Below are 18376 nucleotides of genomic sequence, written 5' to 3' on the forward strand. Positions count from 1 at the left end.
ACTCTATGTATAGTCATAGGATGGGAGATGGAAATTGATTCTATTCACTTTCTATTCCGTAACTTACCCTTTTTGGTTTACTCCTCTATAGTAGAAATATAAAATATAAGTATCCCCCTCGTATGGTCAATAATAATATACAAATATATTATGTATCTCTATCTGTACTATTTCTAAGCGAGCAATGTTTTCTTGGTCTGTCAATTGGAATTCTATTCGGAGTCCGAACAAATCAATCGAAACAATCAGAACACGGACCATCAATGTTTCACACAATCACAGCACGACCTGTACACGGTTGATGGTATTACTTTGATCTATTATATTACCTGTAGAAACGCACAAACAGTATGCTACTCCAAGATTCCAAGGTCCAAATATTAGTAATATTGGCTTAATAGATTTATAAATTTAATCCCAAGATTCCAAACGGAGCCTATAGGAATTGGCTCAATAACCAATCGTTGGAGTAAACGGAGCCATTTTTACAAATATTATCTGGCGGATCTATTGGTGCTACATTTTCGTCGGCAAGGTACAGTTTCTTGCATAAACCACTTGTGATAGAATACATCTTATTTATCTCGAAGAACTGAGGAAAATATTCACAGTGCCAAAAGATTTCACCACGTTGTCTTTTCAAAACAGAACATAATCATTTTTATGCAAAAATCCTCACCCAGCCTTAACATATTTAAACTACCAACTGCGCCAAGCCGCCAATCACATATTACAGGACATAAGGATCTCGGACATCCATATCTATTTAATGAACAAACTGAACATCTGCCGCCAATCACATATTTAATGAACCAGGTTACAGCAAATAATTGTTAGATTTACAGTTTGTACATGATAGCATCCTAGGGCTAAACCACATGGACAAAAAGAGAGGCCCTAAAAGTGTACTGAAAACCTTCCCTCACTGCTCTCATGCCAGAACACCTGCGGTGCCTGGAGAGACAGGCTCATGGCCATGCACCCGAAGGCGGTAGATACATGTCAGCAGTGAGCTTCCGTGGTTCGAAGTGAAATCCAACCGGAGCATATTGATCATGCCTACATCTGGTGCTGTAACATCAAATGTCTGAATATTGTTCTTGTCCAGGTCGTATGTGAACTCTGCCAGGGCAGCCATCTTAGCAGCATGACCTGATTGAGTCTCACCAGGCGTCTCGTCATACCATCCGGACACTCGGCAGTCTTTTGGAGCCGTGGACCTGTCATATGCCACATCCTGCATGCCATGCACCTAGTAGTTAATCATGTGTAACCAAGGAAATTTTCTTATTGAAACAAAATATAAGTATCATTGTAGACTTAAATGATGCCCGGTAATCAGAAAACATAGAGAAGGTACAAAATAGCATGATGCTTCAAAGTCAGCAAATGTAATTTCCTGTGAGGTTGATTATAGATGCTCAATGCAATACCCGATAGTTATGTTTCGCTGAAAAAGGTTTGGTTTTGCGTAAACTACAGCTGAATCCCACAAGTACTGCTAATCAAAACATGGCTAATGAGTTTGGCCCTTTTTTTTGTTGAGATTGCTACCAACCAAACCTGTGGGCCCAGCAATGTCATCTTCAATTAAACAAAGGGCCAAAGGGGAGAAATTGGTTGCATAGTTATTTGCTATTGGTTGTAGTAACACTCAAACAGACACAAAGAAAAAGTTTATTCAGAAGATAAATGCTACCCAACAAGACATCGAAACAGTCAAGAGAGAGAACTAAAATTAAAAGCATCAGCTCATAATTGGTTGGCAATCTAGACTATAAACAAAATTATGAACATAACAATCAAAATGTGTAGTCTAGCGAGGAAAAATTAGGCTGAGATAAACAGAGTTGTGTTCATTAAATTCATCAATGCAGCCCTAACCAAACAATTGCATCTGGTAGTTTGGAACAGTTAAACACTAAACACTGCCAACATAATCATATAAAGGGCTCAAATTTAAACAGTAAATGTTCTGCTAGCACAGTTCTATGGGTGGGCAAAATACCCGAAACCCAAAACCCATACGCAAAAAACCCGAGCCCAAACCCGAAAAACCTAAGCCCGAAAAACCCGAACACTAATTCGGGTTCCAATCCACGGTACCCGAAATTATTACGGGTAATTCGGGTATCGGACCACGGTACCCGAACTACCCGAAATAATTCAGCCCAAGTATGTTTCACTGCAGCCCAGCCCACGAAACCCCTTAACCCTAACTCTAAGCAGCCCACCAGCCCAACACAACAACACCCCATACCACACACCAACCCCCATGCCAAGCACCAACCCACCAACACGGCAACACCCCCACAGCCGCCACCAACTCACACCACGCTCCCCTAAATCTCCAGCACACGCCACCGTCCAGGGCTCCAAGCGCAGCCCCCGAGCAACGGGTGCCCGTGCCGCCGTGCGGCAGGGCGTGACGGCGCCCGAGCCCTAGCGGGAGCAGCGAGGCGAGGAGGGCAGCCATGAGCCCCGCCGGCTGCCGCTGAGCTTCCTCGACGCGGCGACGCCCCTCGCCCCCGACCGGTCACTGGCAGCGCGACTGCGCGAGTGTGCAGGCCCCGGCGTCGCTCTCCTCTCCGCCTCTGGTCAGCCACAGCGCCGCCCGCGAGGTCCTGTCTCTCCGACCCTCCGCAAGCTGCCTCATGGAGGTCTCCATTCATTGCTTATTGCCCAGGCGAGACCACGGACCCATGGTGATGTCGTGAGTGGGCTACTGGATGCTTGACGATGTTAGGATCTGAGAGGATTCAATGGATCTTTCGTTTCTTTCATGTTTCATTCCATCTGCTTCTTTTCTTTTCCATTCCAGTTAATAGGCAATCTTAATGAGGATGCAAAGCTAGGAGAAGGCGATAGATTTTTTGGAGTTTCTTTGTTCTTTCTTAATTAATCTTCTCATAATTTCCTTCCGCTGGTTTTTTATCGGATAATTCGGGTAAAACCCGAACCCAAATTTTCGGGTTCTACTTTTCCCCAGCTGATTTCGGGTAGCATTTTTGGAAACCCGAAATTCCTAAAACCCGAAATACCCGACCCGAAAATTTTGGGTAACCCAAATGCCCAGCCATACACAGTTCCAACAATCATGTAAGGTCATAATCTGGGACAACTACACAGTATGACTCATAAGAGTGGACAACTTCACAGGATGATTTTGGTTCTTCGAATCTATTCAATAAGATTCACTGAACAGCTCAATTCAGAAGCAAGGTTTACAAAAGCAAAGACACTCAAATCGAAATGAAGGCATATAGCACAAAAGAATTCAATAGCAGAACATTCATGTGAACTAGGATTTTTGTGTTGTCCAAATATTATAAGCATATCACAGATAGCCATAAAAAGGATTGCTACTGTAAGATTTATTTTTGATGTGTAGTCTATGCATGTATAATGATAGCCATTAACCATGGAATAACAACTAATAGTTCATTACACATGAAGACATGGAGTGGTCAAGAATGTTAATCTTAAACATAATTCACTTGGAGAAGGCTTCTATCTTCAATTAACTAAGATTTGACACAATGCTAACATAGTTTACTTGGAGAAGGCTTCTACCCTCAATTGGCTAAGATAGGACATAATGCAACAAGCATGATGCCTTTAGTTATCAAGATCTTTTAAGCTCTAACAACTAAATGTTTCACAACTGTTCGAGCAATATACTCTTTCATGTTGGTCAAATGAAATCACGTGGAAAAAATTCCCTGCAGTTCACACAAACATGTAAAGCAACTATGCTAAGTTCTACTGGCATTTTCACAGAGAGTTGGCACATCCTACTGCTCCAAGTGGATCATATATTCATACATGATTTAATTGGAAGACACTAAGAAACAGATAAACTAAACACTGTAAACGATAACCAAACACATTGCATGATACAACTGCTAGTTCTCCAGATGGCAAAAAAAAAGCCTTACCTTGGAGACATGCTCAAGAGTGACTGCTTCAGGGATTATCCCCGTCTTTAGCTTGATCTCCACGAACCCACTGCCACCCTGCAAGGGAAAGCACTGGCCAGGCTCCCCAAAGCTGGGCTGAATCATCTTTTGAGGGTCAGCATCACGTCCACCCAGCCACCCATTGAAGATACCACCACGTTTAGGCACGTAGGGCTCCGAGTGGCGGACAACTCTTCCCCCACCCGACGCCACGGCGTAGTCGACCCTGCCGATCCCATCTGCGGCATGCTTCTCAATCTCGCTCAGGGCGATCTCCCTGGCCAGGGCGCGGACCTGGTCCAGATCGACCTCGCTCCCTGACCCCGAGGCCAGGCTGCCCTTCACCTCCTCCCAGAACTTCTCGAACTCGTCCTGCCTGACGAAATCCATCCGCCCGAGCCCTGCCAGTGCGTCGCCGAGCTCGTCGGCCCTCGCGTCGAGCCGCGCGAGGGCGCCCTCGAGCGCGAGCCGCCTCTCCTCCAGCAGCGCCGCGAGGTCCGCCCTGGCGGCGCCGACCTCGCCGTCGATCTTGCGGTCGATGGCCTCGAGCTGCACCTGCACCATCCGTAAGGTGCGGGCGAGGGAGGCCTGGACCTCGTCGACGCGCGCGGCGTAGGCCTCGAGCGCGGCGCGGTCGGGCGGCGGGGAGGGCGGGGGCGGGTGGGACCAGCGCCAGGCGAGGTCCCCGAGGTAGAGCAGCGCGGCGAGGAGCGCGGCGTTCTTCGCGGCGACGCTGAGCACGGTCTGCCACCGCGGCTTGGGCGGGTGGGAGGGCTTCTTCCGCCGCGCGGGCGCGACCGCGGCGCCGGCGGCGGTGGAGGAGAGGAGCGGGGGCGTCGGGGAGGCGGGGTGCGGGCGGGTGTCGAGGAGGAGGACCGGGCGCTTCCGCGGGGCGGCGGCGGCGGGCGGCGAGCGGGAGGCGAGGGGGATGGCGTCTAGGGTTAGCGGGGAGGACGCGGGGCCGGTGGCCGCGGCGGCGAGGGAGGGGGACGCCATGGGAAGGAAGGGTGGCGGCGGAGGCAGGCGGTTGGGGTTCGGGGTGGACTTGGGGGGAATCTCAAATGCGAATGCGAATTTGCTGGGGAAATTTGGGGGAAGCCGAAGCGGGCGGGCGGGCCGGGGAAGACGAGGGATCCAGCACACCAACGCGCCGAATTGAAACGGCGCCGCTTCGGCCGGCTCGCCGGTTCCTTTCCCGGTGCCCTGTGCTTTCTCCTCACTGACGCGGTGGGGACACTTGAATGGGCCATATCAAGGCGGTTTTCCAGTAGATTCGTTGCTTGTTCCAGGAAATTTCCTTGTTGTAACGTTAACATGCTTGTTTCTTTCAAAAAAAAACATGCTTGTGATTGTTTTTTCATATATTCCTTCTTGGCAATTCTGATTTATTTTTTGTTTGTTATATATATGGCTACAAAGGCTCCGAATTGAATTTACCCTTTGCCCAAAATTTGTGGAACTGAACCTATGCCTCCTAAATTAGATGGATAAATTGTAAGCATTTTTAGTTACTTTTTTGAGGGGATCCTTTGCTACACATTAGGAGATTGGGACAAGAGAAATGCCACTTTGAGAACCAACCGTAAAGTCACGTTCTCGAGTGGGGGGGGGGGGGGGGGGGTAGTCGCACTCGCACTGAACTTCCTGACAAGTTTCATTTTATTTTAGGGAAACTTCCTGACCAGATTGCGCAGTTAGAAGAGTTTGAACCTCCTCGCCTTTTGAGCCGGGTGTTAGAGTAATGGGCCGAAATTTCCACGGCCTTCTTCTCTTTTTGGGTCGGGTAGGTTGGTTGGTCCCGTTCTGGCTTTCTTTCATTTCTCTTTTTTTAAAGGACGTTCTTTCATTTCTTTCCTCTTTTTTGCGAGAACTTTCATTTCTTTCTTTCGATGGAATGGCAGCAATTCATTTCTTTTTTCCTTCTTCTTGGTTGATACAAATGCTTGTTGTATTTGCAAATAAAAAGTATCGTCATACAAGGGCTGTGTTTTACACGCTGTATCGTGTGTCTATTCGGGGGAAAAGAAATGAATCGCGTGTGTCCGCCCTCTGCACGCTACATTTCCGAAATGAAGCCTTGTCTGTAGTAACAGCACACGTATATATACTTTTTTCTAAGACAACATTCAACGGTTCAAGACGCATGTACTACATATAATGCACCACAAAGAGATGAGAAGCGTGGCTGAACTCAACTGTAAATGTGATTGACCATCCATTGTTACTTGCTAAGATGACCTATAATTTAGAACGGACGAAGTAGGCTATATAATTTAGGCTAAGATCATTCGTTCATAGTTCTGTCACAATTTCAATCTCATTAAACGAGATATCACGTAAGCTAAATTGATGACATTACAAGAGATTTACGAGCTTTATGCACTGTAATAATAATTAACATCAATATGTTTTTGCATACAACAAAAAATATTCAACAGACGAGATGTACATACTTTTGTGCAGATAATAATATTCATAATTATTAAAATATGAGGGGCACATATTTGTATGCGCACAAAAATATCCAACAAAAAATATTAAGAATATCGAAGCTGCGATGCACATTCTTTTATAAATCCCAAATTTGGCCGCATGCACATGCACCTACCAGATAAGGTAAAATGACTTGTACTTTGGCACAAATTTTGTACTCCCTCCGTTTCAAATTATAAGTCATTCCAAGAATCTTGGAGAGTTAAGGTTTTTCAAGTTTGACCAAATTTATAATGACAAGATAATAACATTATGATACCAATTAAGTATCATTAGATTTTTTTGTTAGCTATATTTTTATAGTGCACCTATTTGATGCCATAAATCTTTATATTTCTCTCTATAATTTTGGTCGAACTTTGAGATGGTTTGACTCTCCAAGATTTTTGGAATGACTTATAATTTAGAACGGATGGAGTATCATATAATGACATATTTTTGGGATGGATGGAGTAGTGTAATATACTAAAATGCACATTTTTGCACATAAACATTATGAATGTGCATACTAGAAATATTTGACATGAATTGCCTAGGGGCATACACAACTTTGATCATCACCAAAAAGGGGCGAACATTCTAAAAAACAAAATTGGAAGTATTGTAATGTAGACTTTAACATGTAGAAGTGTGCATCCAACATATGCATGGTGGAGAACCGAGACTAAAGAATATATAGTTCAATTAAAATACTTACCATTTTCTCTTTGTCTCTTCTCTTAAAATAATCTTAAAAATACATATGGGTCAGTGGTTGCACACCACTGCATGCTGCAAACTAGTAGCTCCTAGCCTCCTACTGTCTGACACATATATCGATGAATCACCAGCCACTCAAACTCGTCGGACCTTTCAGAATGAGCGATTGCCAGATGGGAGCCGGGGGACTTGAGTTCCCCTGTTGATTTAGCTCATCAAAAATCCTATATCATTTGCTAATTACTGAGAATGAAATTTCATGACACCTCTAATATGCGCTCCCCAATATTTCTGAGTGGCGTTTCTTCGGAGCTCTCTGCTGGTAAACTGGGAGTAGCACTAGCACGCAAGGAATCCTCTTGAATAATCGTGCGATCAGATACGGTGTGCGTGGCCGCCGATCGGGCTCTTTGCCCGCACCCAATCCTTAACCGACATCAATAATCTCTCGGCGCCAATCCTCGCAGTAATAATAATCTAAAAGAGATGTACTACTTTCAAAAAAAGAATCTAAAAGAGATAATAATCCGTTAAACAAACAGAGGGGGAAAAAACTACCGGGCATCGTCGCGCATTGAGGACCAGGCGATGTCAGCTTCACGTTCGTACGCCGCGCGCGCGCAAATCCGGCGCACGGCCACACCAACCTCAGCTCGGGACGAAACGAGACGGGAGGAGAGGAGGAAAGAAAAGATAGGAAGGGACGTCGCCGCCGCGCGGGCACCTGCTCCGCGCGCGGCCCGCAATTTGGGGCACAAGAGACAAGACAAACATGCCGCGAAGAAACGACCGCCGCGAAGAAAACCCGCGTGGCCGCCGTGTCGTCGGCTTGGCTCTTGAGCCCGTTTAGTTGGTTGGCTTGGCGGCAGGGAGAAAATAAAGCTAGCCAAGTGGCGAACGGCTCCAAACGGAAGGAGAGATGACGCGTTGCGTGGTTTCGGGCGGCCTCACGGGGTCAACAACCGCTGCACGATCGCCGGCAAAATTAAGTACTCGTAGTCGTGATGCGTGCGGCGATGCAGCTGACGCGCGCGGGAATCCCAATCTTGATTGCTTCCTGCGCGCCTAGCTTGAGGGTTTCTTGGAGCTAGCTCCGCCGCTGGTCGCTCGCCGGTCGGCAGCTAGGCGCCACACGCGCGCGCACCGAACGCCCGCACAGACCCAACCCACCCTCCCCACTGACTCCGCGTCCGGCACTCTTCCGCTCCGCCCCCTCGCGCGCGCAAAAGCTGCTGGCCGCTACGGTTGCGACGGCCCCATCACCCGACGAGCGCGCGGCGAGTCGCTGCCACGGCGCGCGCGCGCTCCTCCGCTCCGCTCTCTCTCGATCACCGCCCGTGGCGGTGGAGGACAGAATCATGACGCCGTCGACCCGTAAGCGAGCCGTAATCACACGGGAAGCCTGCCTCCCCCTCCCGGCCCCTGATGCTAGCACTCGCCGCCCCCATTTCTCTGCGCTAATCATTCGACCCGATCAAGTGCCGGGCGCCAGCTGGCGCCGTCGCCGGCCTTGCTTATCGTCGCCGTTGCCGAAGGCCCGTGGCAAATTGGCCGTTGGGTTTACAAACTGACCCCGGCGGCCGGCGCGGTGCGTGTCCGTGTCCGACGCGCGGCTACTTGTACGCCGTCGCGAGCTCCGATCCGGATCGATCGATACCTACCGTGATGGATGCAGGGATGGGCGGTACTCCTCTCCGACTGGTTGCTCGATAATGAACAACAACGGCAGGATAAAAAAGGGCGGGGCCGGCCCGTCGTCTATTCTCCCGCGATCGGATGGATCACCAACTAGTGTTCCCGGGCCCTGCAGTCGCCTGCGGCCGTGGGAATAATAGTGGATCGATCAGTCCCGTGCGTGCCGGCCGTGCGGGAAAGGAGGACGGGAATCGTCGTGGACCAGCGCAAAGCGGAGGGAATCTCGCTTTTGATCTGGAGCGCCGGGAGGAAGAGAACAATAAGCCTCTTTCTGAGTGGATGGAGCCATCCCCCTCCACTCGTGGACTCGTGGTGCGTGGAATGAATGATGATTCCCTTTTAAAATTTCCTCTTTGCGCCAGTCAGGTGCTGTTGGTTTTAACTCCTATCAAGTCAAAAGTAATGTTACCAGTATCAAATAAAATCTGTTTATATTTTTTTGACAGATGGATCTAATGAGTAATTAATCCATGATTTGCTACAGTAATGCTATAGTAACCATTTGCTAATTATAGATTAATATACCTCATTAGATTTGTCTAGCAGTTTAGCCCTGGAATTCTGCAATAGTTTTGTAATTAGACTTCATTTAATACTTCCAAATGGTAAGATTTTTTTATGTGATATGGTCTAAAGTTTAGCCTCTAAAACCAAACAACCCCTCCGATTTGCGCGCACTTCTTTCATTCTCGGTGTCTGTCCAGGTCAGCGGTTTCCTTCCTTTTCGATTGGCTGGAGATTTCTCCAAGTATGCATGATTATTCATTCCGTTTTCAGCACCTCTATTAGTTTTTGGATCAATCTATTAGTTTTTGGATCAATCGTCGTATGTAATCGTCACCAAACTGCAGGTCGTTAGAGCAACTCCAACAGATTGATCTTCTCCTTTCCTCTTTCTCACCATATAGGGAAATCACATTTCTCAATTTCAACATATATGGAAGAAGTGCTCCAGCAGATTGATTTTCCCCCTTTCTATATGGAAAGGGAGATGTGATGTCTCCCCTTTCTATTGGGGATTGGAGAGAAATTATTGGGGATTGAGAAAAAATAAAGAGGAAAGAGAGATGGAAAATTAATCTGCTGGAGTAGGTTTTTTCAACATCAATCCCCTATATTGAGAAAAAGTGGAAAGGGGAAGATCAATCTGTTGGAGTTGCTCTTAGGAAGAAGCGGGAAAGTCCGGTTATATATCTTGCCAAAGAAAACAATCAGAAGGGAGTGGGGACCAGGACAACAAAAAAGAGAGCTGTAAATTGGAGGCTGGCTACCGCGGGCTATTAGCTACGAGTGCAGCGAGTCCTGGATCGATCAGGAACAAAGAAGCGGACGGGGAGGTCGAGCAAGATGTATTGTTTTTTGTTTTATTTCCTCAGTTTTGCTGATGGAAGTCTTAACGAACACGAATGCTTTGGATGAAAAACAATATGAGATGCATGCTTTATATATAATATTTTCTTAGATATAGTATGGGTATATACGTTTTTTTTTAAACGGGACCGACAGGAGAGCAGCTGCACGTTGTATTAATAAGAAGAGGGAAAGCCGAGTGGCTTCAACACTATCCAAATGACAAAGCAAGAAACGGTCATACACATATGGTAACATAATTCAGAGCTTTGGTGAGGAATGAAAAGGAGAGTAGCACCAAGGTCAATACAACTAGAGAGGAGAAGCAAACATACCTCTCATCTAATTAACTTGCTCGGTGGATATCGTTATCGTAAGGCTTGATGGTCTATTGTTTGACCGAGCTTGAACTTGGAGAAACAATGCCCAGTGCAAAGTACCACGCCCGGACACATGAACTTTAATTTACCTATTTATACTACCAGTTGAAGATATAGAGTAACTTTTTCGTAAACTATATTACAACTAGTGGAGATGCACGTGCCGCAGGGCACGTATTTAAAGAACAATTGTATTTAAAAATATTACATGTTTGTATAGAATAGATGCCAAATATGTCTTTGATGTACGTCTTTATACCTGTTTATCTATCTATAAATAATAAATACTATAAGACGTGTGCATTACAATAAAGGAAATTTAATAAAACTTCTCGACATCCATGTTCCTTATGGAGTAGACAACAGCTCTTATATCTTGTGGGATGTTGTCTGCGCTCTCATTAAAATGGCATTTTAAAACTTCAATTAGGAACCACTTTCTGAGAACAAATGGATCATGTAGAGCAATTGAAAACATTTTTAGTAAAGGAGAATTTGAGTGATAATATAGAATATCTAATGGATTGAATTACTAACCATACAGAGCCTTTGCTGGAATGGTTGTCCATCCCACAATCTCATAAGTTCATAGACTATATACCCCGTCAAGTTCCTACACATCATAAAATTTTCCAAGAACACTTAAAGTTATCAAGTCAAAATATTTCACATTTCAATTTATTGATGTAAAGAAAGGGGTGTTGGGGGAAAAAATAAGTATTACCCGTCAAGTGTTTTAGGAATATAAAAAGGAAATATGGGATTCCAATCATAAATGTCGTCGTTCCATGCGGGATCTACTTCCTCCATGGCACGATCAAATGTTTTTCCAACCTTTTGTATTCGAGGAAGGTAGTAAAAGATGAGGTGGTTATATGCAGCACTTTGACGCACAGGTGAAGGATCAACTATCATTATAACTCTGGCCTTCCTGTCCAGTACAAAAAATGCATATGTGCCACACGATTAGAAAGGTATGATAACCTAGAATAGTAGATGTTAATATATGCGCAAGCTTTAGTTGTTATATACGAAGCATAAAAGAATATGAAGCATAAAAGAAATTTGAATAGAACTTACGAGCTGACATTCTTCGAACATAATTGCACTATAGGGCCTGTCACTAAAAAATATGGCCAATTCCTTAGGTTTATGATTGACACGATATTAAGGATGGCGTCTATAATTGCAGGCAAACTGTAAATGGATATTATGTTAGTATATTTGCAATATATTTTTTATATGTATATAAATATAAAGCATATAAAGTAGTAATAGTAAGAATAATATTAATTAATAATAAATTAAATACCATACTGAAAACTTAAGATCTAGTAGGTGACATTTCGGCTCAAACATCACAACGGTCTCATCGCAAGCAATCAAACGCACTCCTAGATTGAAAACATCAATATCCATGCTCCGATTAGGATCAAGTATTTCTTGAAGATTTCTGAGATTTAAGCTTATTAGGTGCGGATTGGAACTTCGCACCCATTCTTTCCTGCAAACAAAATTTATTTATTGATTCTCAAGAAAATACCATTTTTTCTATCTATAATTGCAGTCCAAATCTAAAGCACCGTAAAGAGCAGAGGTAACACTCACCCTAGAGATTCTTCATCAGTTATGGACAAGATAAAATTGCAAATCGCTGAGGCTGTATCTTTGTAGTAGCAGCACATCAGCTGGGTCATCTATGTCGGTTCTATTATGACACAGTCATTTGGATCGAATATTTCCTCTCTGATGTTGTGCTCTTCTATGTAGTTACTTGCCGTGTTAAACGGTGAGTCGTAAAGGATGGCCGCTAGCTTGAATCTGAAATGTTGCATGTTGACCTGCACAATCATACTCACGTAATTACTGATGCATCCAACTCATGCAATCCAAACAAATTACTGAAGACGAAGATATTATACCCCACAAAAAGAGTCAGATAACCTTTCCCCTGTCCAGTATTCCATGAAGTTTAATAGAAACAGGCCACATGAGACACTACAAGCACATGATAATAAACAATATTTAATATAACAGATAATTAAAAAAATTATAAAGCTTAGAGTATACTATTTATTATGTTATTATATTATTAAGTTAAGGTAAGCTAAAGAATAAAATATATAATTGGAAAATTACCCATCAATTTGTATCCTATGATGAAATTGCTCATCTGGTGGCCACTGCGACACGTCAAGGTCAGGCCATTTGCAAACTTTGAACTTTACGCCACTATTTAACGCCACATCAATATGTTTCTGTAGGCCGTGCAACTGCAATTGTTGAAAAAATCAGAGATGTGTAAAAGAATTTGATGTCCTAACTTAGATGCACCATAAATTTATACTCACAGCAAGAGTTAAATCGTCACCAACACCTTAATCCCATCGAGTCGAGAATTTGTATTTGACATTTTTTTTTGGCATTGATGACGGCAAGGTACCAGTGACATAATTTAATATTTATTGGAGTAAAAACCTGTTGATGCGAAACACTATATATGAGATGACACATGAAAATCAATAAGCAAGTATATACTATATACAAGTATAAAAATAAATAATAATTACCATGTCATGAGCGACATATTTCTTTACCCTTTCCACCATAGGGTCCTCTTTGACATTGGGAATAAGCTTATCCTTATTCATACCATCGCGGTGGAGAATAGAAAAAATTAGAGTATTCTCTAGGTACATGCTGGATTCTTCCCTGCACAGCAGATGCTTTTCTGCCCTAATTAATGAGGTATATGTACGTGTTTATAACCTGCAATTAAATAATAGATTTTGTTTAGAATCACCATACAAAAATATAGATTTGTATAAAGAAATTTTTTTAACATAAATAGTATTTACATCTCCGTTCAAGTACTCAGAAGGGCTGAGAAGACATTTAAAGTTGTCGAATGTAACAAATGCGTCATCAATTCTCACAATAAGCCGATCACCATCATCACAGCAACTGATTGATTTAATAATAGCGTCATGAATTCTCACAATAAGCCAATCACCATCATCGCAGCAACTGATTGATTTAATAATAGCGTCATCTTCCTCATTGCAGATGTAATCTGCATTAATTGGATTCAAAACCTTGAGATATTGGTAGCACAAATGATAGTTACAATAAAAAAATGCAGAATATAAAAGGTTGCATGTATACCTTGTTTTTCATGACACTGATGGAAATCTTCTTAGGTTTGTTGTGCCGACAGACTCTCGTATCTTATAATGACTCTGCACAATTTAGTAGGTCGTCCAGATTCTTCTCATTCTCTGAATCTGAATTCATCTGACTATCACGTGCATCAACACTATCACGCTCATCTATCACTTCATTTGATGTTATCATGCTTTGGCTGAGGATGGATCCATGAGGAGCACCCATGTCGGGTGTGGAATCTAGCATTTCCACATCCTCTGACGTGTCCAGAGTTGACTGATTGTCTTGTTTTGAAGCAACCAAGTCGACACATGCCGGTATCATCTTCTCCGACACGTCTTATATTTAATGTGTTAGTATTAATAGATATTATTTTATATATAGCTAATCTAATCTAATCTAAAATTTATTATTTATATATGATGATTGACGATGGCCGAGATGCGCCGGCCGCGACTGCAGTGCGCGTGTGTCTCGTGCCTTGCCTCCTGATGGCGATATGGAATAACGCCTAGCTAGCAACCTTGCCTCCTGACGGCGATAAGGAAGAATGCCTAGCTAACAAGTTCTCTGATTCCTTGCCGCACCTGAACTATACTAATAATCAGGCCAGATCGATCACAACCATGGAAGAACGACAAGACACCAGCTAGTTGACAATGTGAAGGCTAGCGTGTGATGGAGATGTAGCATGTCAGGAATGAATGATGGCATCGTTATGCCACATATCTGAAGAGACTAACTTCTGTAAGAAAATTCAGAGAAATTGTGAATTTACCAACAGGAAGACAGTTCTATTTACCTGGAACTGTTTCTCTACTTTAGTCTGCTATTTTTCAATCTTCCTACGGTACTGTGACGGCAAGATCGTTGTTGGCTGGTGCAGCGGCCGCTACGCGATCCTCCTCGGTGGTGGCCACCAGCGGCGGGGCAGCAGCCAGCCAATGTTACTTTAACAATCAACAACCTAATTCTAATGATTCTGCAACAGGACATGAAAAGTGGTAATAATATCATGCCCATGCTAAGCAAATATTTGCTCTTGCTCCTTGCTCTTTATGAGAATTTGTTAATAATTATCATAGGAAAAAATAGCAGCTGAGTGCCTTTTCAAATAGGCGTAAATAATACTGAACTCATCATGATATATGGTACAAATTACTTACTGTGGCTTCAGGGTTTTGAATTATAACAGAAAGTGCATCAACAAGCTCAATAATTCTCAGGAGCCTGCACAAATAGTAGCATTTGGCACATTAAAAGGTTGCAGTCACAAATTTTGACACTGCATTCTAGAGGGCATGGGAATAAAGACACGAGGGTGTAATCTCAATAATTTTCACCTCGCGAAACAACGCTGCCTCAACTGATGCAGGCGGCAGCACGACGCCCCTCGTCATCGCCATAGAGCCGGGGAGCAAAGGGGATCCGGCGGCCACGTGTGTCGATGGCGATGGGCGGCCGCTGGCTCCGCCCAATGGCTACGTGCTCCCGCGGGGTTCCGGCCGCAGTGGCACGGTGACGCGGCAAGCGAGCGAAGGGCGTATGAGGCCAGGACGAGCGGCCGCTTGCCACGCGCCGCAGCGTCTTGCTGCCGGATGGTGCCGAACTCGGTGATGATGACCCTATGCAATCGCTACCTCTGGGATCGATTGAGATCGGTAGATTCCATGTGTAAATTTGGAAACATGAGATCACCGTGCATGGAAATTTGGAAACATGAGGCCGCGTACGCTAACTGCTCATAGTAGCTCATTGGTTTTCCATATGAGATTAACTGCTCATAGTATCTAATTGGCTTTCTGAAAGTGTATTTCGGCCTCTAGTGTGTTTTGGTGGATTGATTGACACCACAATTAAAGGACTAACTATCTTGTTGAGTATATGAGCAGGAATTGATTATCATAATTGTAATCTATGTGATGAAATGAATCAAGATTCAAACATATGCTCATATGACAAGATGAATGACATGTTCTAGTATGAGAATATTAACAAGCAATAGCTACTATGGAAATTGGGATATGTATCAATGATAAAAAAAATTATTCGTATATCTAAATGAAGCTTGTTGATGTAAGTGGAATTCAAAATGACAAGTCAAGGTATTGAGAATGAGACAAGGTTGTATGCTTATGCATATAGTCTCATATATTGGAAAAATTGTCATAAGAATTGCAAGTGATATTTGATGATCAAGCAAGTATGAAAGAAATGGTTTTCATTATAATGTAAAAATCAATTTGAGTTCAAGAGGGTTCTTGAGAATAAATGGATGGGATCGAAAGGCGAGTTTCTAGAAGCTATATAAGCAAAGGTTTGGCATGAGCAAGGAAACCGATAATGATCAAGTCCAAGAATTCTAAGAGACAAGGAGAATTTTACATTGAGAAGCATTATTCATTAGAAGAAGAAAAATAGCTTGAGGATCAAAATAGATTTCATTGTAAGTTAAATGTGATACAAGCCTACATGAAGCTATATGTGATGCAAGGATGAAGAGTTGGAATTCGGGAATGGGTTTCTAGTACTAAGCTTGGAGAAGGGCAATTGTGGTTGTACCGAGGAACCAATACTAGGGTGACGAAATGTTCTTTGGGTTCAACTTGAAGAATCTTGGTCATGTGTGGTGTTCATGTTGGCAAGTATCAATCTTTCTAGAATCTTATTGTGAAGATGGTGACTTGAACTAGAAGTGGATTTCATTCAAAGATAAAGGTTCAAGGTCACTAGCTCAAGTAAGATGTGCTCAAAGTAAAGAAGCCAAGTTGGATGCACACCTCAGATTGTGACTGATCAACACACGGCATATGATGAAAAAGAGAAGCTCAAGAAGTTGAAATGTAATTTATCTTTGATCTTGAGTTTAGGTATGCCGTACTATCAAGAGGGATACATCACAATGGTCTTTGGTTTAGTCTCAGTGCTCAAGTAGCCCATGTGAGTTGAGAGAGACACAAAAGTCTCACGTACACATTTTAACATTGCTGCCAGGGTTTGGAATCCGGAAGTTCCGGATTTGGCACATGTGGCACTAACGGCTAGTTGGTTTGAAAACCCGGAGGTTCCGTGTTGTAGAATCCGGAAGTTTCGGGTTCTAACTGTCACATAACGGCTAGTTTTGTTGGGACCGGCTATTTATACCCCTTAGCCCCCTCCTTGGTGGGCTGCTGTTCCAGGCTTTATTCTGTTCATTGCTGGTCGTCCCAAGAAACTTGGTAGCCATAGTACTCCCAAAGCATCTCTTTGTGAGATTGTGTGATTAGTGTCTATCCTTGAGTTGGGTTGAGAGAGTGAATACTTGAGAGCACTAGAGAGCACAGCAAATCTTGAGCACTTGAGATTAGCCGTGATTTGTGTGAGTCGCATTTGTTACTCTTGGAGGTGAAGCCTCCTAGACGGCTAGGCGTCGCCGGTTAGCTCCCAAGGATTGTGGTGAGCAGCGGCAAGTTTGTTGCAGCACCGATCTTGTGCCACGAGGGCGCATGGTCATATAGTGGAAGGAGGAAATAGCTTGACTTTGGGGTCGATATAAGCTTCCTCAACAGAGACTAGAATTCACACGTGGGTGCACGGGGTGAATTTGAACTTCGGTAAAAACAAATCATTGTGTTCGTTGCATTTACATTTGTTTTGTGGATTTGAGGAGCTCTCCATTAGACACTTGTGTCTTGGAGATATTGTTGTTTCGTATGTGCAGGATCTACGTGAACCTGCTCAAGAAACTTCTCTGAGCAGACTCTTCAATTAGGGTTTGAATTTATATTTATTTTTTAGCACTACTTTTCTTGTGTTCACTCTGTTCTGAGTGAACTCGGAAATTCCGGATTGACAAACCCGGAAGTTCCGAGTTCACCTACTGTCTAGACCAAATCCGGAAGTTCCGGATTTGAAACCCGGAAGTTCCGGGTTTGGCAGACAGTCAATTTTATCTGCTGCGTTTGAGTGAAAAGTTGTAGGTGCGTCTATTCACCTCCTCTAGGCGACATCAAAGTCCTCTCACTTTCCATATGAGATCAATACGTGGGTACGGTGGGTACATAGGAGATCTATGGTGAGAAAAGTTGGAGGTTTTGAGTGGAAATATTTTAGAAATAGCTATTTTCATCTGTCCACCATCTTAGGACCTGCGGTGTGGGACCATCTGTGAGGGGTAAGGGTGGTTCACTTTGGGTGAGAATTGTTTTTAATTGTTTCAACTTTTATAGTATAGACTAGAATAACTATTGCAGAGCTTCACTTTAAAGAATTAGCTGATCTACAGGACCTTTCTTGCTGGGTCATATAGTAAAACTACCCATTCATTTTTTGTGTGCTCATTTCATTTCATAAAAATACACTTTTATTGTATCAAAAGTGTAGTTTTGCTACCCACGGCAAAAAAATGAAAATGAAAATGTAGTCTCAATTTGCAATGCCAAATGCGAATAAATGTGTTGTTTTGTGATGGGATCTAGCAACAAAAGTTTTCTGAAAGTTGATTATCGTAAGTGTAATTTACCCAAGACAGATCAATAAATTTCAGAAATTACACTAAACGTGAAAAGGTGACTCTAGCATATTTAGTTCAAGTGTCCGCGTTTAGTTCCCAAAAAATTTCACCTCGAAATTTGTGACTTTTTCTTTGGACACATG

At 43.5% G+C, this 18376-nt stretch overlaps 1 protein-coding gene across 1 annotated transcript; it reads right to left on the minus strand.

Moving 5' to 3' along the window:
• Positions 1–636: 636 nt before the first annotated feature.
• LOC120706472 (SUN domain-containing protein 1-like) lies at positions 637–5057 on the minus strand. Its single transcript, XM_039991129.1, has 2 exons — positions 3939–5057; positions 637–1237 (listed from the first exon to the last, which is right to left on the minus strand). Exons 1-2 carry the CDS (start codon positions 4953–4955, stop codon positions 932–934), a joined length of 1323 nt encoding a protein of 440 aa, XP_039847063.1. The 5' UTR covers positions 4956–5057; the 3' UTR covers positions 637–931.
• Positions 5058–18376: the final 13319 nt, after the last annotated feature.

This window comes from Panicum virgatum, chromosome 5K, assembly GCF_016808335.1.
Source record: "Panicum virgatum strain AP13 chromosome 5K, P.virgatum_v5, whole genome shotgun sequence".
NCBI lineage: Eukaryota > Viridiplantae > Streptophyta > Magnoliopsida > Poales > Poaceae > Panicum > Panicum virgatum.